The sequence below is a fragment of the Dendrobates tinctorius genome, unplaced genomic scaffold, assembly GCF_039654945.1.
Source record: "Dendrobates tinctorius isolate UK_male_01 unplaced genomic scaffold, ASM3965494v1 ptg000157l, whole genome shotgun sequence".
Classification (NCBI taxonomy): domain Eukaryota; kingdom Metazoa; phylum Chordata; class Amphibia; order Anura; family Dendrobatidae; genus Dendrobates; species Dendrobates tinctorius.
Window position 1 is genome coordinate 6023190 of NW_027361824.1, and position 23328 is coordinate 6046517.

At 44.3% G+C, this 23328-nt stretch overlaps 1 protein-coding gene across 1 annotated transcript; it reads right to left on the reverse strand.

Annotated features, from left to right (window-relative positions):
* Positions 1-6790: 6790 nt before the first annotated feature.
* On the reverse strand, positions 6791-8615 carry LOC141051537 (trophoblast glycoprotein-like). The gene has a single exon (XM_073548499.1). It carries the CDS (start codon positions 8022-8024, stop codon positions 6951-6953), a length of 1074 nt encoding a protein of 357 aa, XP_073404600.1. The 5' UTR covers positions 8025-8615; the 3' UTR covers positions 6791-6950.
* Positions 8616-23328: the final 14713 nt, after the last annotated feature.

Sequence of the window (23328 nt, forward strand, 5' to 3'; positions counted from 1 at the left end):
AGGGGGAGCTCCCTGTATATAGAGATACAGTTGTGGCCAAAAGTATTGACACCCCTGCAATTTTGTCAGATAATACTCAGTTTCTTCCTGAAAATGATTGCAAACACAAATTCTTTGGTATTATTATCTTCATTTAATTTGTCTTAAATGAAAAAACACAAAAAGAATTGTCCTAAAGCCAAATTGGATATAATTCCACATCAAACATAAAAAGAGGGTGGACAAAAGTATTGGCACTGTTCGAAAAATCATGTGATGCTTCTCTAATTTGTGTAATTAACAGCACCTGTAACTTACCTGTGGCACCTAACAGGTGTTGGCAATAACTAAATCACACTTGCAGCCAGTTGACATGGATTAAAGTTGACACAACCTCTGTCCTGAGTCCTTGTGTGTACCACATTGAGCATGGAGAAAAGAAAGACCAAAGAACTGTCTGAGAACTTGAGAAACCAAATTGTGAGGAAGCAAGAGCAATCTCAAGGCTACAAGTCCATCTCCAAAGACCTGAATGTTCCTGTGTCTACCGTGTGCAGTGTCATCAAGAAGTGTAAAGCCCATGGCACTGTGGCTAACCTCCCTAGATGTGGACGGAAAAGAAAAATTGACAAGAGATTTCAACGCAAGATTGTGCGGATGTTGGATAAAGAACCTCGACTAACAATCCAAACAAGTTCAAGCTGCCCTGCAGTCCGAGGGTACAACGGTGTCAACCCGTACTATCCGTCGGCGTCTGAATGAAAAGGGACTGTATGGTAGGAGACCCAGGAAGACCGCACTTCTTACCCCGAGACATAAAAAAGCCAGGCTGGAGTTTGCCAAAACTTACCTGAAAAAGCCTAAAACGTTTTGGAAGAATGTTCTCTGTTCAGATGAGACAAAAGTAGAGCATTTAGGCAAAGGCATCAAAATAGAGTTTACAGGAGAAAAAAAGAGGCATTCAAAGAAAAAAACACGGTCCCTACAGTCAAACATGGCGGAGGTTCCCTGATGTTTTGGGGTTGCTTTGCTGCCTCTGGCACTGGACTGCTTGACCGTGTGCATGGCATTATGAAGTCTGAAGACTACCAACAAATTTTGCAGCATAATGTAGGGCCCAGTGTGAGAAAGCTGGGTCTCCCTCAGAGGTCATGGGTCTTCCAGCAGGACAATGACCCAAAACACACTTCAAAAAGCACTAGAAAATGGTTTGAGAGAAAGCACTGGAGATTTCTAAGGTGGCCAGCAATGAGTCCAGACCTGAATTCCATAGAACACCTGTGGAGAGATCTAAAAATGGCAGTTTGGAGAAGGCACCCTTCAAATATCAGGGACCTGGAGTAGTTTGCCAAAGAAGAATGGTCTAAAATTCCAGCAGAGCATTGTAAGAAACTCATTGATGGTTACTGGAAGCGGTTGGTCGCAGTTATTTTGGCTAAAAGTTGTGCAACCAAGTATTAGGCTGAGGGTGCCAATACTTTTGTCTGGCCCTTTTTGGAGTTTTGTGTGAAATGATCAATGTTTTGCTTTTTGCTTCATTCTCTTTTGTGTTTTTTCATTTAAGACAAATTAAATGAAGATAATAATACCAAAGAATTTGTGTTTGCAATCATTTTCAGGAAGAAACTGAGTATTATCTGACAAAATTGCAGGGGTGTCAATACTGTATACAGAGTTACATGATAAGATCGTGTCTGCAGTCACCACTAGGGGGAGCTCCCTGTATACAGAGATACATGATAAGATCCTGTCTGCAGTCACCACTAGGGGGTGCTCACTGTATACAGAGATACATGATAAGATCCTGCCTGCAGTCACCACTAGGTGGTGCTCCCTGTTTACAGAGATACATGATAAGATCCTGTCTGCTCTCACCACTAGAGAGAGCTCCCTGTATACAGAAATACATGATAAGATCCTGTCTGCAGCCACCACTAGGGGGAGCCCCCTGTATACAGAGATGCATGATAAGATCCTGTCTACAGCTACAACTAGGGGGAGCTCCCTGTACACAGAGATGCATGATAAAATCCTGTCTGCAGCCACCACTAGGGGGAGCTCCCTGTATACAGAGATACATCATAAGATCCTGTCTGCAGTTACCACTAGGGGGAGCTCCCTGTTTACAGAGATACATGATAAGATCCTGTCTGCAGTCTCCACTAGGGGGAGCCCCCTGTAAACAGAGATACATGATAAGATCCTGTCTGCAGTCACCACTAGTGGGAGCTCCCTGTATACAGAGATGCATGATAAGATCCTGTCTGCAGCCACCACTAGGGAGAGCTCCCTGTATACAGAGATACATGATAAGATCCTGTCTGCAGTCACCACTAGGGAGAGCTCCCTGTATACTGAAATACATGATAAGATCCTGTCTGCAGCAACCACTAGGGGGAGCTCCCTGTATACAGAGATACATGATAAGATCCTGTCTGCAGTCACCACTAGTGGGAGCTCCCTGTATACAGAGATACATTATAAGATCCTGTCTGCAGCCAACACTAGGGGGAGCTCCCTGTATACAGAGATACATGATAAGATCCTGTCTGCAGCCACCACTAGGAGGAGCTCCTTGTATACAGAGATACATGATAAGATCCTGTCTGTAGTCACCACTAGGGGGAGCTCCCTGTATACAGAGATACATGATAAGATTCTGTCTGCAGTCACCACTAGGGGGAGCTCTCTGTATACAGAGATACATGATAAGATCCTGTCTGCAGCCACCATTAGGGGGAGCTCCCTGTATACAGAGATACATGATAAGATCCTGTCTGCAGCCACCACTAGGGGGAGCTCCCTGTATGCAGAGATACCTGATAAGATCCTCTCTGCAGCCACCACTAGGGGGAGCTCCCTGTATACAGGGATACTTGATAAGATCCTGTCTGCAGCCACAACTAGGGGGAGCTCCATGTATACAGAGATACATGATAAGATCCTGTCTGCAGCCACTAGGGGGAGCTCCCTGTATACAGAGTTACATGAAAAGATCCTGTCTGCAGTCACCACTAGGGGAAGCTCCCTGTATACAGGGATACTTGATAAGATCCTGTCTGCAGCCACAACTAGGGGGAGCTCCCTGTATACAGAGATACATGATAATTTCCTGTCTGCAGCCACCACTAGGGGGAGCTCCCTGTATACAGAGATACATGATAAGATCCTGTCTGCAGCCACCACTAGGGGAAACTCCCTGTATACAGGGATACTTGATAAGATCCTGTCTGCAGCCACCACTAGTGGGAGCTCCCTGTATACAGAGATACATGATAAGATCCTGTCGGCAGCCACCACTAGGTGGAGCTCCCTGTATACAGGGATACTTGGTAAGATCCTGTGTGCAGCCACCACTAGGGGGAGCTCCCTGTATACAGAGATACATGATAAGATCCTGCCTGCAGCCACCACTAGGGGGAGCTCCGTGTATACAGAGATACATGATAAGATCCTGTCTGCAGCCACCACTAGGGGGAGCTCCCTGTATACAGAGTTACATGAAAAGATCCTGTCTGCAGTCACCACTAGGAGGAGCTCCTTGTATACAGAGATACATGATAATTTCCTGTCTGCAGTCACGACTAGGGGGAGCTCCCTGTATACAGACATACATGATAAGATCCTGTCTGCAGCCACCACTAGGGGGAGCTCCCTGTATACAGGGATACTTGATAAGATCCTGTCTGCAGCCACCACTAGTGGGAGCTCCCTGTATACTGAGATACATGATAAGATCCTGTCGGCAGCCACCACTAGGGGGAGCTCCCTGTATACAGGGATACTTGGTAAGATCCTGTCTGCAGCCACCACTAGGGGGCGCTCCCTGTATACAGAGATACATGATAAGATCCTGTCTGCAGCCACCACTAGGGGGAGCTCCCTGTATGCAGAGATACATGATAAGATCCTGTCTGCAGCCACCACTCGGGGGAGCTCCCTGTATACAGAGATACATGATAAGATCCTGCCTGCAGCCACCACTAGGGGGAGCTCCCTGTATACAGGGATACTGGATAAGATCCTGTGTGCAGCCACCACTAGGGGGAGCTCCCTGTATAGAGATGCATGATAAGATCCTGTCTGCAGCCACCACTCGGGGGAGCTCCCTGTATACAGAGATACATGATAAGATCCTGTCTGCAGCCACCACTAGGGGGAGCTCCCTGTATACAGGGATACTGGATAAGATCCTGTGTGCAGCCACCACTAGGGGGTGCTCCCTGTATAGAGATACATGATAAGATCCTGTCTGCAGCCACCAATAGGGGGAGCTCCCTGTATACAGAGATACATGATAAGATCCTGTCTGCAGTCACCACTAGGGGGAGCTCACTGTATACAGAGATACATGATAAGATCCTGTCTGCAGCCACCACTAGGGGGAGCTCCCTGTATACAGAGATACATGATAAGATCCTGTCTGCAGCCACCACTAGGGGGAGCTCCCTGTATATAGAGATACATGATAAGATCCTGTCTGCAGTCATCACTAGGGGGAGCTCCCTGTATACAGAGATAGATGATAAGATCCTGTCTGCAGCCACCACTAGGGGGTGCTCCCTGTATAGAGATACATGATAAGATCCTGTCTGCAGCCACCACTAGGGGGAGCACCCTGTATACAGAGATACAGGATAAGATCCTGTTTGTTGGGTCAGACTCGCCCATTTAAGTCTATGAGTGTGCAAAAAAAACAGTCTTATTAAGAGCATAGTTTTGTTTGCAAATACTTGGTCATATAGACATTAATTAGTGTGTTAAAAAAACACAAATTTTACATGGATGACAAGTGAGAAAAAAATTATCAGGGTTTTCTGGATGAAACTGTGGATTTTTTATCCACATGTGAACGAGACCCTACAATGACTCTGATCCTCTTCCCGTGGGTCAGGCAGGTTCCGGCCCGTTTATCTATTACATCTGAACTAGTTAACATTTAATTGCAGCATAATCAGACAAATTAGAATTATCTAATGTCCTAATACTTCATTAAAAATTTAAATGAGAAGAAGATTGCTTGTAGGATTAAATCAGCGTAAGGCAATAAAGCCTCAATGCAGGACGGGGTGTGAGACCGGGCTCTACCTCCACTATTAGCCTGATATAACGCAGATCACTAAGGAAAACTGCATCACAGCTAACAAAACAAATGCTACCTGCAGTCCTATGTAATGTAGTAGATATCTCTCTGAGTACAGGTAATGTAATAGATGTCACCTGCAGTTCTGTGTAACACCACAGTGATAAGATTCTGAGTACAGATAATGTGGTAGATGTCATCTGCAGTCCTATGTAACACCACAGATAACACAGTGATAAGTCTCCGAGTACAGATAATGTAGTAGATGTCACCTGCAGTCCTATGTAACACCACAGTGATAAGATTCTGAGTACAGATACTGCAGTAGATGTCACCTGCAGTCCTATGTAACGCCACAGATAACACAGTGATAAGTCTAAGTCTCTGAGTACAGATAATGTAGTACATGTCACCTGCAGTCCTATGTAACACCACAGATAACACAGTGATAACTCTCTGAGTACAGATAATGTAGTAGATGTCATCTGCAGTCCTATGTAACACCACAGATAGCACAGTGATATGTCTCTGAGTACAGATAATTTAGTAGATGTCACCTTCAGTCCTATGTAACACCACAGATAACACAGTGATAACTCTCTGAGTACAGATAATGTAGTAGATGTCATCTGCAGTCCTATGTAACACCACAGATAGCACAGTGATAAGTCTGAGTACAGATAATGTAGTAGATGTCACCTGCAGTCCTATGTAAAACCACAGATAACACAGTGATAACTCTCTGAGTACAGATAATGTAACAGATGTCACCTGCAGTCCTATGTAACCCCACAGATAGTACAGTGATAACTCTTTGAGTACAGATACTGCAGTAGATGTCACCTGCAGTCCTATGTAACACCACAGATAACACAGTGATAAGTCTCCGAGTACAGATAATGTAGTAGATGTCACCTGCAGTCCTATGTAACACCACAGATAATACAGTGATAAGTCTCCGAGTACAGATAATGTAGTAGATGTAATCTGCAGTCCTATACAACACCACAAATAACACAGTGATAAGTCTCCGAGTACAGATAATGTAGTAGATGTCACCTGCAGCCCTATGTAACACCACAAATAACACAGTGATAAGTCTCCGAGTACAGATAATGTAGTAGATGTCACCTGCAGTCCTATGTAACACCACAGATAATACAGTGATAAGTCTCCGAGTACAGATAATGTAGTAGATGTCACCTGCAGCCCTATGTAACACCACAGATAACACAGTGATAAGTCTCCGAGTACAGATAATGTAGTAGATGTCACCCGCAGTCCTATGTAACACTTGATAATATAACAATAACATATAATGATTGCTACATTCAGCTCTGAGTGATTTAATATGATGGTGATGATGACAATGATGATGATGATGATGATGATGATGATGATGACGATTACAATGATGATGATGACGGTGATGATGATGATTACAATGATGATGATGACGGTGATGATGATTACAATGATGATGACGACGATGATGATGACGATGATGATGATGATGATGACGATTCCCAGCTTCCTCCCGTACTCCTCTGCTCGTTGCTGTAGATCTCATCCTGCCTGATGAGAACATTCTCTCTCGGAGATTCGGAGCATGACATTAGGTCAGGGGGAGACCTTCCTGGCCCGTTTCTCCGCTCGCTGGACGTCTCTGGCCCTTCGTTGGCTCCTCCGTCACCTGACTCACCCCACAATAACTCTACTCACCAGACGTTTCTTGCGTTATGTGATCTGTATTTCGTACATTATATACAGTGTGATTCTGCCGCGCACTTATACATTATTTACATGTTATTATGACTTCATTTCCCATTTGCATTATAATAAATAGAAATCTCCAGTATAGCAGAACTGGAGACCAGTTTGACCGGTTTTAAATCCCAGTTGAGGCATTTGACCTCCTGGGGTCCGAGTCTTGCTCGTATCGGTAATGATATCCTTCCATTTGGTCCCTGCAGGCTTCCCGGAAATTATTGAGCCACCTCTTAATCCCTCGTCTGTTCAAGTAGAGGACCATAAGGAATATAACTCCTATCAGAGCCAGCACTATTCCAAAGAAGACGTAGGAGGCAGTCTCCAGTTCCTCGCTGATACACTTTAGGTTGTCAGTTTTCATGCGTAAGACAAGTGTCCCGTTTTGGGTTGGAGGAGCAGAGCACTTAAGATTTTGGTCTTCTGATGTCTGAGATGTGTTTTTCAGCCACAAGATCATGTCGATGGTCTTACAGTCACAGATGATTGGGTTGGGGCTTAGAAAGACTCGGACTTTCATTTCCTTAAGTTGCAAAATTGTTTCTTTATCAATCATCTTAATTGAATTGTTCCTCAGGTTGATGGTCTGCAAACTTTGAAGATCCAAGATGTTTTTGGGGAAAGTTTGTAAATCATTGCTGGTAAGTTCTAAATTCCGGAGGTTTGTCAAGCCATCTGTCCAAGGAGAGTTAAACAATTTTTCCCGTAGGGCACTGTTTAATTTTAAGGTTACCAGTTGACTTAATCCTAAGAATGTCTCGTTAGACAAATACTCAAGTGGGTTTTTGCTTAGGTCCAGGTTGGTCAGGTTGGGTAGATCATGAAACGCCTTCGACTCGATGGCTTGAATGCTGTTATTGATAAGGAGAAGACTTGTTAGATTGATTAACTGTATCCCATCCTTCCGAAAGTAGGAACCTTGGAGGACACTTATATTGCTTCCAGTGATTGACAGGTTCTGGACCCAGTGAGGGACATCCTCTGGGAAATCCTGCTGAGAAGATAGGACATGGCATTGCACCACACGAGTCTTATTATGGCAGTGGCAATTTAAGGGGCAGCAAAGGGTGACACTGACCAAGATGAGCATCCCGATCAACTTCAAGACCAAAGTATCATGGGCTTCAGAAGATCTTAGCAAGGCGTTGGTGATCACGAGGTGGCCATGCCGGTTGGGATTGAATCTTCGGAGCATGTTTCAGAGTTTTGAATCGATTTAGGAAAATAAATGCCTTTGTGTCCTGGTGATGATCAACACAAGGAGGCACCAAAACTGGTGTCTGCGCTCTCATCCTCAGCTGATATCAATCCATGGGGAGGCTGGAGTCTCTTGGATGTTCTCCAGCAGCATCACACAGAGCTTCTGAAGTCAGGGAACCCTGTGTCCTTGGATTGGAAACTATTAATTTGATTTTGACGTCTCTGGCTGGTCAGATGGATGGAGTGGTGTCTAACAGAGATGCCTCTCCCCTCTCCACCACATGAGAAGAGGCTCCCCCGCCCATCATCAGCTGCTCCTTCTATTGTAGAGGAAGGATGGAGTGATTTGCTGGGATGTAATCGCAGCAGTAACCGGCATCATGTACCCGGCCAACCAGGCTTAACCCTCCAACGCTCGGAGCCGAGAGACGATCCTACAAGGGTACCGGCAGCCGCACACATCCACTTCGCAGCTCATCATCCCTCCCTGATAACTTATTCCTTTTTCTATACATTTTTAATTGTATTTTATTAGAAGATTCAAAGAAAAAAAGGAAATGGAATTTTTTTCCTGTTCTGATTTTTGAGAATTTTGCAATTTTTCTTAGAAAAAATACAGAATAACTATAGATAGAGCTTATGTCTCCACAATGTTTCCTTTCTGTTCTGTTTATTGGGGGGAGTTCAGTTTTTTTACCCATATTTTTACTGGTTTTTGTAATTGGATTTACTGTTGTTTGTTGCAATTTTTGACAATTTTGCTGAGATACGGATGTAAAAAAAAATGGGAGCGATGCAAAAAAATAAATAAATAAAAGAGCACGACTTTAGAAAATGTAACCCATTGAGTTCTTAGGGTTAATCGCTGTATTAATACCGATCGTCAGACCATGCTACATGTGGAAGATAATGCCGTGAGTATAGAAACCTGCGAGTGTCAAAGAACGGAAGTCGTCGTAAAACAGTTTCAATGTTTTCTTTCTTATTTACAGTTCTGAAGAAAGGAAGCGATATAAGGAGGTGTGAATGAGCTCCTACGCTGTAAGATGCAGATGATCGGCGGGTACACCGCCCCTGGTGAGGATGTCGCAAATCCTTAAGCTCTGTCACACTTCCGTACACTCATATGTACACTATATGGAGAAAAGTATTGGTCCCCTCATCTTTATCGTTTCCATTTATTCCCTCACGCCTGTTGTAACACTTCCGACCCTGTTGCCCCCAATCTATAACCTCCTTCCCCCCACCACGCCACCAGCCTTTACGAACATGTGACAGAGCGGCCAGTAGTGCAGAGCTCATTGTTACCAGAATGGTCCAGAAATAGGACCCTATAACTGCAGAGTCCAGACCTCCAAACACTGCGCCCCCCACTGGGAACTTAATGGCCGAGCAGCTGCATGGAGCCGTACATTACTAAGCACAATGCCGAGCGTCGGATGGAGTGGTGTAAAGCCGTTCTGTGCAGTGATGGATCACACTTCTCTATCTGCGTCTGATGGAGGAGTCTGGGTTTGGTGACTCCAGGAGGATGTTACCTCCTGACTGCATTGTGCCCCCTGTACAGATGGTAGAGGATTATAATGCTATAGGCTGTTATCATGGGGGTTAATAGACTAAGCAATAGCTAAGTACAATGCAATATAGTGCAGCTGCTGCAGAACCTCTTTGTACATATGGAATACACGGCAATCAGTGGCTAGATGTTTGCATTTCCACTGCTCCTGCTCCCCTTTCCATACAGAACATGCTGTGGTGATGCCGATATTTGTTTTTTTCCGCCTCCTCTGATGCCCGAACAGCCGAGCACCTGTGTAACCGGAGTCAGCGCAGAGTGCCACCACATAAATCATACTCCATTATCCGGAGATCCAGCCAGGCTCGGAGTCTTATTGCTGTTTATCTGAGTAAAGGCACCAGAATCAATTATCCAGATGTCTCCATGAGATACAGAGTGGACGATGCACATCATGTGCGAGCCGCGGAACATTCTACATAATATATCCGAGATCACAGGAATAGTCGGAGAATCGAAAGCTTTCAACCAACTATCATCTATTATCTATCTATCATCTATGTATTATCTATTATCTATCTATTATCTATCTATCATCTATCTATTATCTATCTATCTCTCGCAATGTTAGTAGCCCCGTCTTGATCCGACTCGAGGAGCCTGTCCCAGCCCTGTTCTTTGCCACTGAAATGTACCACAGAACATGTAATAGTATATGGATGAGTAATTGAATACAAAAAAATATGTCAACGCTTTTTGGTGAGTTACATAACACAGAAATGTACTACAAAGCACCAAATATTCTCTGGTTGACATTATAGTCAATTATTTCACCCCCCCAAAAAAAATGTGGTCAACTGCCTTTGCTATTTATTTAGCAACTGACTGCAAAGCCCTAATCCCTGACTAGAGACTGTATTCAGCCAACCTCCCTTCTCCTGTAACCAGTGGCGGATTAAGTGGACTATGGGCCCGGGGCTGTTCATAAAACCTGGGCCCCTGTACCCCCCTTCCCACCTGAGCGCTGCGGTCCCCGTGCGGGAATTGACAGCCGTACGGACCGCAGCACTTGGTTTGCTGCGGGTCCATACGGAAAACCCGCCACCATTCCACCACGTGTGGACATGGTCTAAAAAGACGTTGCACATAAGCTGTAGGCCTACGGCCAATACGCACAAAATCACGCTCCATCACCCCATCATTGCCTGCTCCATCACCTCATCACTGCCTGCTCCATCACCCCCATCATTGTCTGCTCCATCACCCCATAATTGCCTGCTCCATCACCCCCATCACTCCCATCATTGCCTGCTCCATCACCCCATCATTGCCTGCTCCATCACCCCATCACTCCCCTCATTGCCTGCTCCATCACCCCATCACTGCCTGCTCCATCACCCCCATCATTGCCTGCTCCATCACCCCATCATTGTCTGCTCCTTCACCCCATCACTGCCTTCTAGACCATCACTCCCATCATTGCCTGCTCCATCATACACACAGACATACACACACACACACACAGACATACATACATACACACAAGACACCACCTCTCTCCTCTCACCTGTCCGCAGCATCGCCCGAGCTTCCTCCCTCACACAGCAGCGGCCGCTGAATGATGACGTCATTCAGCGGCGCTCCTCTGTGTGAAACAGGAAGCGCGGCCTCCGGGCAGGAAGCAGGACGGACCCTTGCCGCTCCGCTCCTGCTATTCACTCTTGCAGGCAGCGGTCAGCGGAGCTGCCGTGATCGCATCGCTCCCTGCCCACCGCTGCACTGCACTGCAGGGTGGAATTGCTGCTGCCGCGCCGCCCCCACACACATGCCGCCTGGGGCGAACCGCCCCCCCACCATGCTACGCCAGTGCCCAAGGCCCCCAAAAAACCTTGGGCCCGGGGCAACCGCCCCATCCGCCCCTATTAAGATCCGCCATTGCCTGTAACACTATCTCCCTCCCTAGGATAAATACAGATTGTATCTGATACAAACAGCAAAACACAAAATTAGCCCTTACAAGGACTGCTAGTATGATGGTTCAGCAGCGCTGCTGTTCCCTGCACTCAAATACTGCGCTGATCTCTCCACCACACTCACATACTGCGCAGTTCTCTCCTCCGCACTCACACACTGCGCTGCTCTCTCCTCTGTTCTCATACACTGCACTGCTCTCTTCCCTGCACTCACACACTGCGCTGCTCTCTCTCCCCCATGCTCACATACTGTGCTGTTCTCTCCCCTGCACTCACATACTGCGCTGCTCTCTCCACCAAACTCACACACTGTGCTGTTCTCTCCTCCACACTAACATACTACGCTGTTCTCTCCTCCATGCTCACATACTGAGCTGTTCTCTACCCAACGCTAATATACTGCGCTGTTCTCTCCTCCATGCTCACATATTGCGCTGTTTTCTCCCCTGCACTCACATACTGCGCTGTTCTCTCCTCCATGCTCTCACACTGCGCTGTTCTCTCCTCTGTTCTCATACACTGCGCTGGTCTCTTCTCAACAATAACATACTGCAATGTTCTCTCCTCCACACTCATATACTGCCCCGTTCTCTCCTCCATGCTCACATACTGCGCTGTTCTCTCCTCCATGCTCACATACTGCACTGTTCTCTACCCAACGCTCACAAACTGCGCTGTTCTCTCCTCCATGTTCACATACTGCGCTGTTCTCTCCCCTGCACTCATACACCGCTGTTCTCTCCTCCATGCTTACATACTGCGCTGTTCTCTCCTCCATGCTTACATACTGCGCTGTTCTCTCCTCCGTGCCCACACACTGCGCTGCTCTCTCCCCTGCACTCACATACTGCGCTGCTCTCTCCCCTGCACTCACATAATGCGCTGCTCTCTCCCCTGCACTCATATACTACGTTGCTCTCTCTCCTCCACGCTCACATATTGTGCTACTCTCTCCTGCACTCACATACTGCGCTGTTCTCTCCTACATGCTCACACACTGCGCTGCTCTCTCCCCCATGCTCACATACTGTTCTGTTCTCTCCTCCATGCTCACATACTGTGCTATTCTCTCCTCCATACTCACATACTGTGCTGCTCTCTCCCCTGCACTCACGTTCTGCGCTGTTCTCTCCTCCGCACTCACATATTGCACTACTCTCTCGCCTCTTTCTTTCTCTCTCTCTCTGTTCTTTCCTTCCCCTCTTTCTTTCTTGTTTTCTCTCTCTGTTCTTTCTTTCACTCTCTGTTCTTTTTCTTTTGCCTCTTTCTCTCTGTTCTTCCTTTCTTTCCCCTCTTTCTTTCTCTCTCTGTTTCTCTCTTTCTCTCTGTTTATTTCTTTCTTTCTCTCTAGTCTTTCTTTCCTTCTATGTTCTTTCTTTCTCACTCTGTTCTTTCTTTCTCTCTCTGTTCTTTCTTTCCCCTCTTTCTTTCTCTCTGTTCTTTCTTTCTCTCTCTGTTATTTCTTTCCCCTCTTTCTTTCTCTCTCTGTTCTTTCTTTCTCTCTCTCTCTGTTCTTTCTCTCTCTCTGTTCTTTCTTTCTTTCCCCTCTTTCTTTCTTTCTTTCTTTCGCTCTGTGTTCTTTCTTTCCCCTCTTTCTTTCTCTATTATTATTATTATTTATTGTTATAGCGCCATTTATTCCATGGCGCTTTACATGTGCGGAGGGGTATACATATCTTTCTTTCTCTCTCTCTGTTCTCTGTTCTTTCTTTCTATCTCTTCTTTCTTTCACCTCTTTCTTTCTGTCTCTGTTTTCTCTCTCTCTGCTCTTTCTTTTTCTTTCTTTCTTTCTTTTTCTCTCTCTGTTCTTTCTTTTCCTCAGCACCAGTCAGTGTGCCCATAGTACCAGCCACTGTGCCCTCAGTACCAGTCAGTGTGATCAGCAGTACTAAATGGGTGTGATTGGGGCGTGGATATGGGTGTGACTAGTTGTGAAATGGGTGTGGTTAGGAGCATTGCCAAAAATTTGACACAGGGCAGAATGGAGCACGGGGACCAGAATGGAGAACTGAGGCCAGAATAGAGCATGGGGGGCAGAATGGAGCATGGAGGGGCAGACTGGAGCATGGGGGCAGAATGGAGCAAAGGTAGCAGAATGGAGAATGGGGGGGCAGAATGGAGCAAAGGTGGCAGAATGGAGAATGGGGGGGCAGAATAGAGCAATAAAGCAAGGGGCAGGATCATGGGGCAGGATGGAGACAGATGGGGCAGGATGGATGCGATGGAGACAGATGGGGCAGGATCATGGGACATCACATGGGGCAGAATGGATGCTCATGAGGGCTGTCACGATGACCCGTCCTGTGTGACGCGACCTGCAGGCCGTTAACTAAAACAACAAGATGCGGCACGTGATACTGTCCTGTGTAACACGACCCGCAGGCCGGTAACTAAAACAACAAGACACGGGGAAAGGTGAAACAGTTACAATGGTGGGCCCTGCGATAGGGAAAGGGGACGTGGAGACCTCCTGCACTCCCCTGAGTCAGTGTCCCTAACGCTCCTAACGTTCCCAATGCCGGTTCCGCACCGGGCGCCGATCAGGAACCTGTTGCCTGGCACACCCTACACCTATCCCTTGCTAGGGAGCTGGGTGGTGCAGACACTGGCCCCACTGTTGCACTAATACACACTAAGGAAAAACACAAACAGGGAAATACCACTTAGCTTTACTCTGTTGCACTTGCTCCTGGCAACAGAGTCCACCACCAGAATGCAGCTCTCCTCCTGAATCGCTGCCACCAAGCTCAGTCAGAGCTACAAGGAAATCCCATATGACTCCTTCCACACCAGGGCTAAGACAGTGCTGCAAGGAATGCTCTCCAGCTCCTTCCTCCACCAAGGATGGTTGAAATGAACACTATCACCAACACTGATTGCAACACCTGTGACTCTTTTATAGTAGAGCCAGAACAATCACACCTGCATTATAATCATGTGCACTCAACTAAAGAAACCAGAGTGCAATGACGCTCACCACCACCGGGGGGCAAACTTAGAACAAACGACACCACAGTGCAATAATCCCAATGGCCACCGGGGGCAAAAACCAAGCTTAAGCACAGCTTAAGAAAAAAAAGGTTACCTGTGCTTTTTATCAGTCCTGATCCAGCATGGATCATGACAAGGGCAGGATGGGAGAACATACGGCTGGAGCAAGGAATTTGACACACGGGGGGCCAGGATATACCATAGGGGCTAATTAAGGGATTATCTGTGTAGCAAGGTGGATATTAAAACTTAACCTATATTAGGTAAAATTGTAAAAAGTCAAATTAGTCAAACAACAAAAACAAGGGGGTACCACAATGAAGGAAGTGCCCTATAGCCAATGAACAGGAAAGGGGGGTTGTTAAAAAAGGTACTACTGGCCTCTCAGATCCTCAATATTAATCTGACCTGATAGCAAAATGACTATAGTTGCCCATGGGATGAATAGTATATACATGATCTCATTTATATGGTATAAATAAGTGGTGCTTATAAGAAAAGGATGTTATACCCATACATGTTATTGTGACTTACTTGGGCCAGAGGATGACATATACTATGGGCAACTATAGTCATATAGTTGCCCAAGTGTAATAACCTGTCTTGGTATTGCAGACCCCCCAGTTCCCTAATAACCTTGGTCGCTCTTCTCTGCACCCGCTCCAGTTCAGCTATGTCTTTCTTATACACCGGAGACCAGAACTGTACACAGTATTCTAAATGTGGTTGCACTAATGACTTGTATAGAGGTAAAATTATGTCCTCCTCATGAGCATCTATGCCTCTCCTAATGCATCCCATTATTTTATTTGCCTTTGCAGCAGCTGCCTGACGCTGGCCACTAAATGTGAGTTTGTCGTCCACCCATACACCCAGGTCTTTTTCAGTGACAGTGTTGCCCAGTGTTTTACAATTAAGCACATAATTATACATCTTGTTTGTTCTACCCAAGTGCATGACCTTACATTTATCCCCATTAAAGGTCATTTGCCATGCATCAGCCCAAGCTTCTAATTTACATAAATCCTCCTGTAATATAAAATTGTCCTCCTCTGTATTGATTACCCTGCAGAGTTTAGTGTTATCTGCAAATATTGAAATTCTACTCTCTATGCCCCCTACAAGGTCATTAATAAATATGTTAAAAAGAAGCAGGCCCAATACTGACCCTTGCGGTACACAATACTGACCCCTATGATACCCAATAGTGACCCCTGTGGTACCCAACACCGACCCCTGTGGTACCCCAATGCTAACCGTGACCCAGTCCGATTGTGCTCCATTAATAACCACCCTTTGTTTCCTATCCCTGAGCCAGCTCTTAACCCACTTACACATATTTTCCCCATCCCCATTGTTCTCATTTTATGTATCAACCTTTTGTGTGACACCGTATAAAAAGCTTTTGAAAAGTCCATGTACACCACGTCCACTGCATTCCCTTGGTCCAGTCCTGAAGTTACCTCTTCATAAAAGCTTATCAGATTAGTCTGACAGGAAAGGTCCCTTGTAAACCCATGTTGACATTGGGTCATGAGGTTATTCTTCTCCAGATACTCCAGTATAGTATCTCTTAGAAAACCCTCCAGGATTTTACCCACAGTTGAGGTTAAACTTACTGGCCTATAATTTCCAAGTTCAGTTTTTGTCCCCTGTTTGAATATTGGCACCACATTTGCTATGCGCCAGTCCTGTGGTACAGACCCTGGTATTATGGAATCTTTAACGATTAAAAATAATGGTCTATCTATGACTGTGCTTAATTCCTGCAGTACTCGGGGTGTATCCCATCCGGGCCCGGGGATCTGTCAATTTTAGTGATTTTTAGACGCCGCCGTACTTCCTGCTGGGTTAAGCAGGTGACATTTAATGGAGAATTTTTATCCCTGATCATGTTATCCATCATGGGATTTTCTTGTGTAAATACTGTTGAAAAAAAAGTCATTTAGCATATTGGCTTTTTCCTCCTCCTCATCCACCATTTCACCCAGACTATTTTTAAGGGGGCCAACACTATCAATTTTTAGCTTCTTACTATTTATGTAGTTAAAGAATATTTTGGGATTATTTTTACTTTCTCTGGCAATGAGTCTCTCTGTCTCAATCTTTGCTGCCTTGATTTTCTTTTTACAGAATTTATTTAATCTTCTGTATTTAGTTAATGCCTCATCACTACCTACTTGCTTTAATTCTCTAAATGCTTTCTTTTTATCTCTTATTGCTCCCCTTACAGCTCTATTTAACCATAGTGGTCTCCTCCTATTTCTCGCATGTTTATTCCCATACGGTATATATTGTGCACAGCTCCTATTCAGGAGGATAATAAACGTCTCCCATTTTCTTTGTGTATTTTTATGTCTCAGGATATCGTCCCAGTTATTGCACCAAGATCATCTCTCATCCGTTGGAATTTCATGTAGGTTAAGACCTGTTTTAGGAAGGATTCCACTGTGGTAGCTACCCATTGTTGTCATTGAGGGTGATACCTGGTCACACATTGATGAAGATGCTGGAGAGTGTTGGACTTAGGCTGCAGCCCTGTCTGAATTTGCACGTCTGGAAATAACTTAGAAGCCATTTTTCTTCCTTTCACCTGCACACTGCAGAGGTTCTCGGTGTAGGAGCTGTTGATGATGTCCTAGGTCTTTCCTCTTAATTCTCTTTTCAGCAGTTTCAGGATCAGGCCTGGGGGCCACACCGAATCAAAGGCTTATTTAAAGTCCAGAAAAAAAGGCGTATATCTTCCCATTTTTTGTATTGTGGACGTGGCTCTGAATGAGGCTGTGCAGGGTGTGGATGTGGTCGGTGGTGCGGTGGTTTGGCATGAAGCCTGCTTGGCTCTTGCTGAGGACGTTGGGCTCGGTGAGGAAACTGAGGATCCTCTTGTTCAGGATGCTGCTGACACTTATGTCTGTCTAGCTATCAATTATCTACCTATTATCCAACTATTTTTATAATATCTACATATATATTATCTTTTAACTATTATCTATCTATCTATCTATTATCTATCTATCAATTAGTCTGTACAAATCCCCTCTGAAATGTAAAGTGCTGCGGAATATGTCGGCGCTATAGAAATAAAATGTATTATTATTATTATTATTATTATTATTATCTATTGTCTATTATATACCGTATATATTATCTTTCATCTATCTATTATCTATTATCTATAATCTATCAATTATCTATCTATCTATCTATCTGTCTATTACCTATCTTTCTATCTATTTTCTATCTATCTATGATCTATCTAGCTATTATCTATCTATCTATCTATCTATCTTTCTATTATCTATCTATATATCTTTCTATCTATTATCTATATATCTTTCTATCTATAATCTATTATCTATCTATTATCTATCTATCTATCTATTATTTATCTATCTATCTATTATCTATCTAGCTATTATCTATCTTTCTATCTATCTATCATCTATCTATTATCTATCTATCATCTATCTATTATCTATCTTTCTATCTATCATCTATCTATCTATTATTTATCTGTTATCTATCTATCTATCTATCTATCTATCTATGTATCTGTCCGTTGATGTAGTGCATATTTGATCATTCTCAGTTGGCGGCGTTCACGCAGTGCTGAGGCCAGGCGAGGGTTAATTATTGATGTGCGGAGCGCGGCTGTATTGATTTCTTCCTTTGCTCGGTACAAGGGGCAATAAACACTTGTAACAGTTTCAATCTGCAGCGCTTCTTCTCATCATTACCTCTCTGTCGTCCCCCGCACGTCCTGGGGATGGGATGTGAGTCTCTGGGATGGCTGATAAGTCTCCCCGGCATTACATTCGCTCTGCGGTCCCCGCACCTCTGCTGGAGACGAATTGTGTTATTTGCACTTATAAAGCTACAGACTAAACCCAAATAGCAGGAACCCAACGTTCCATCCAATGCGCCAGATTCCCGTCCGGCAAGCTCCACCCTACACCCAACATATCATTTATAAACACACTGTCTATACAGCTGAAAAAAAAAATCATCAACCAGAAGTGAAAAACTGCTCGACTATCAGCAGTGGTCCCAGGGATAGTGAGCAGAGGCGCCATGCCCGGCCTTCACTCCATTCACATGGGGCTCTGCAGAGACCTGTCCTCGGGATCAGAGTGAGTTCTCAGTAGCTGCAGTACCTGAACATGGCAGAAGGTTGAAGCTTTCACAGGCTGGGGGTCAAAGCCCATAAAAATAACCGCAGAAGATCGCAACTAAGAAACCTCAGGAACGACACTGATGTGTGGTCATACATCATGTTTGCAGCAAGTCAAACAGCCAGAGAGACAAGAAGTCATAACATCCAGACAGGCAGCAAGGCATCACAGCCAGACAGACAGCGGGTCATAACAGCCAGAGAGGCAGGGGGTCATATCAGCCAGAGAGGCAGGGTGTCATATCAGCCAGAGAAGCAGCAGGTCATAACAGCCAAAAAGACAGCATGTCATAACAGCCAGAGATGCAACAGGTCATAACAGTCAGAGAGGCAGCAGGTCATAACACCAGAAAGACAGCAGGTCATAACCTTGGGGCAGCACGGTGGCTCAGTGGTTAGCGCTGCAGCCTTGGGGTCCTGGGTTCGAATCCCACCAAGGACAACATCTGCAAGGAGTTTGTATGTTCTCCCCGTGTTTGCGTGGGTTTCCTCCGGGTACTCCGGTTTCCTCCCACACTTCAAAGACATACTGTTAGGGGATTTAGATTGTGAGCCCCCATCAGGGACAGTGATGAAAATGTGTGCAAACTGTAAAGCGCTGCGGAATATGTTAGCGCTATATAAAGATTATTATTATTATAACAGCCAGAGAAGCAGCAGGTCATAACAGCCAGAGAGGCAGGGGGTCATATCAGCCAGGGAAGCAGCAGGTCATAACAGCCAGAGAGGCAGGGGGTCATATCAGCCAGAGAATCAGCAGGTCATAACAGCCAGAGAGGCAGCAGGTCATAACAGCCAAAAAGACAGCAGGTCATAACAGCCAGAGGCGCAGCATGTCATAACAGCAAGAGTGGCAGCATGTTGTAACAGCCAGAGAGGCAGCAGGTCAACAGCAATAAAACCACCTGTCACTGAATTGATTGCATACATTGTTCTATTGTTTTTTTTGTTTTACAACATAATAAATAAAACAAATAAAAAAAAGCTTGTAATAATGGACATGAATTATTTTACAGATCTATTTATCATCTATCTTTCTATTTATTTGTCTATGAAATTCAAACAAACTTTTTTTGGCAGAACCAAATACACATTGACATTGCCAAAGCCTGTGGAAAAAAAAGAAATTTGGGGAGAGACTGCAGGCAAGAGGGAAAGGGATTCATTCTAGGATTCATGGGTAGTGACTAGAAATTATTGAATCTTATGAAATTTAAAATCCCCAGGTTCAACAAATTTTTCCAAAATTTTTCTCTGTGAATCACAATTTTACAAGCCTCCAATTGCCCAGAAAAGATAAGTATAACACTCTGAAGTCTCCTACGACTGTATATACCTTTTTTTCAAAGTCATCTCAACATAGAAATGGATGGTGACCTGGTAATAACTAGCAGCCCTGTTATGATTGAGTCACCGTAGGAGGCAGACATAAAAATCGAAGCTACGTCCAGAAAACCAGAGAAGTTGGCAACTATCAGATCCCTGAACCTATCAAGACAACTAGCAGTAGCCGTGGGGGGTTCCTACGGTGCCCTAGACCCCTCGATCACAGCTGGAGCGCTAAATAGCCTAAAGACAGAAAAGGAAATCTAAACTGCCCCAGAGCAGACCCCAAAGTAAAAGGCAGCCCCCAACATATAATGACGGTGAAGCAAGATGAAAAAACACTAGAATCATAGAATCATAGAATCATAGAATGGTAGAGTTGGAAGGGACCTCCTGGGCCATCTGGTCCAACCCCCTGCTCAAAGCAGGATTCGCTAAATCATCCCAGTCAGATGTCTGTCCAGCCTCTGTTTGAAGACTTCCATTGAAGGAGAACTCACCACTTCTCGTGGCAGCCTGTTCCACTCATTGATCACTCTAACTGTCAAAAAGTTTTTTCTAATATCTAATCTGTGTCTCCTCCCATTCAGTTTCATCCCATTGCTTCTAGTCTTTCCTTGTGCAAATGAGAATAAAGTTGATCCTTCTACAATGTGACAGCCCTTTAGATATTTGTAGACAGCTATTAAGTCTCCTCTCAGTCTTCTCTTTTGCAAACTAAACATTCCCAAATCCTGCAACCTTTCCTCATAAGACAGGGTTTGCAGACCGGTCACCATTCTGGTCGCTCTTTTCTGAACTTGCTCCAGTTTGTTGATGTCTTTTTTAAAATGTGGTGCCCAAAACTGGACACAATATTCCAGATGAGGTCTGACCAAAGAGGAGTAGAGGGAAATAATGACTTCACGTGATCTAGACTGTATGCTTCTGTTAATACATCCTAGAATTGCATTTGCCTTTTTTGCTGCTGCATCACACTGTTGACTCATATTCAGTCTGTGATCTATTAGTATACCCAAGTCTTTTTCACATGTGCTGTCACTTAGCCCTATTCCTCCCATTCTATATATGCTTTTCTCATTTTTATTGCCCAGATGTAGTACTTTGCATTTCTCCCTGTTAAAAACCATTCTGTTAGTTGCTGCCCACTTCTCCAGTTTATTTATATCTTTTTGAATCCTCTCTCTCTCTTCTCTAGTATTAGCTATCCCTCCTAGCTTTGTGTCATCAGCAAATTTAATCAGTTTACCCTCAATTCCTTCATCTAAATCATTGATAAAGATGTTGAACAATACAGGGCCCAGGACAGATCCCTGTGGTACCCCACTTGAGACATTCTTCCAACTGGATGCGCAGCCATTTACGACCACTCTTTGGGTCCGATCACTAAGCCAGTTATGAATCCACCTAACAGTTGCCTTGTCCATTCCATACTTAGTCATTTTTTCAATAAGGATTGTATGAGAGACTTTGTCAAATGCTTTGCTGAAGTCAAGATATACTATATCTACAGCATTTCCTTGATCCACCCAATCAGTGATACCGTCATAGAAGGAAATTAAGTTAGTCTGACATGACTTATTAGCTACAAACCCATGCTGACTCTGTTTAATCACTTCATTCTTATCTAGGCATTGACATACATGTTGTTTAATAATTTGTTCAAAGATCTTTCCTGGTATAGAAGTCAGACTCACAGGCCTATAGTTGCCTGGGTCCACCTTCTTCCCCTTTTTGAAGATAGGAACAACATTTGCTCTTCTCCAGTCTTCTGGCACTTCTCCTGTTCTCCAAGAATTTTCAAAGATTATGGAGAGGGGTTCAAAAATTTCTTCTGCTATCTCCTTCAGTACTCTGGGGTGTAATTCATCTGGACCTGGAGACTTGAATTCATTTAGGTTAGCTAAGTGTTTCCTCACTATCTTTCTGTTTATAGATATCCTGGATTCTTCTACTCCCTTAATAGGACAGTGAATAACAGTTGATGTTACATTTCCTTTCTGAGAGAAAACAGATGCAAAATAGGAATTTAAAAGTTCAGCCTTCTCAACATCCTGTCTTACCATTTCATCATTTTCATCCTGTAAAAATCCTATAGCATTTTTGACTTTTCTTTTACTTTTGACATATCCCCAAAATCCTTTATTATTGCTTTTGACATCTCTTGCAAGCCTCAATTCATTTTCAGCTTTAGCTAATCTGATTTGTGCCCTGCAGGTTCTGCAGACAGCATTATATTCTTCTTTAGATATGCCTCCCTCTTTCCATTTTATAAACATTTTTTTCTTCCTTTTTAGCATGTGCTTAAGTTCTGTGTTCATCCATCCTGGTTTCCTTAAATGCTTCCTATTCTTCCCTCTTTTCGGAATTGTTAACAAATGTGCTTTGAGAATTTCATTTTTCAAGATTTCCCATCCTTCCTGGACATTTTTGTCTTTAAGGATATCCAGCCATTGGATCCCTCCAATTCTCTTTCTGAATCCCTTAAAATCGGCCTTTCTGAAATCTAACCTTGACGTCTGAGTCTTCACAGGTCTTCCGCCTCTAGTTATCCAAAATTCTAAAATAGCATGGTCGCTACCTCCTAGGGTCCCAGCCACTTTTACCTCCTCAACCATTTCCTCCCTGTTTATAAGGATTAGATCCAAGGTAGCAGTTCCCCTTGTTTTCTCCCCTACCTTTTGGAAGATAAAGTTGTCAGCAAGAGAGGATAAGAATTTCCTTGACCTGTTAGTTTTGCCTGAGAGAGATTCCCAACAAATGTCTGGATAGTTGAAATCTCCCATGACAACTATGTCATATTTTTTGGAGAACTTGGCCATTTGATGCATAAAGAGTTCATCCATATCTTCAGCTTGCACAGGCGGCCTGTAGTAAATGCCTACAATGGTGTCCTTTCCATTGTTCTGTCCTTGTATTCTTACCCAAACAGTTTCCACAGAACTCCCAGTCTCTGAAGCTTCAATCTCTGTGCAGATATACGCGTTTCTAACATACAATGCGACACCCCCTCCTCGTTTATCAAGTCTGTTTCTTGCAAATAAGTTGTATCCTTCTTTCTCACACAGATAGAAAGATATGCTGAGCAAACGATGGGGCCCAAGCTAGCTAAACAGAACAGGAAAGGAAGGTTGCTGTCTGCAATCTGCCAAGACCCTATCAAAGACATAAGCCAACAAGCTGATATGAAAAAGACCCTGAAGCAGCTAGGCTTCAAAAACTAAATCAGCACTCAGGTATTTTCAGAAGACAGAGCTAAAGGAATTCAGCACACCCCAGAAGTGAATGGCAGAAATCCAGAAAAACAAAGCAAAACAAAGTC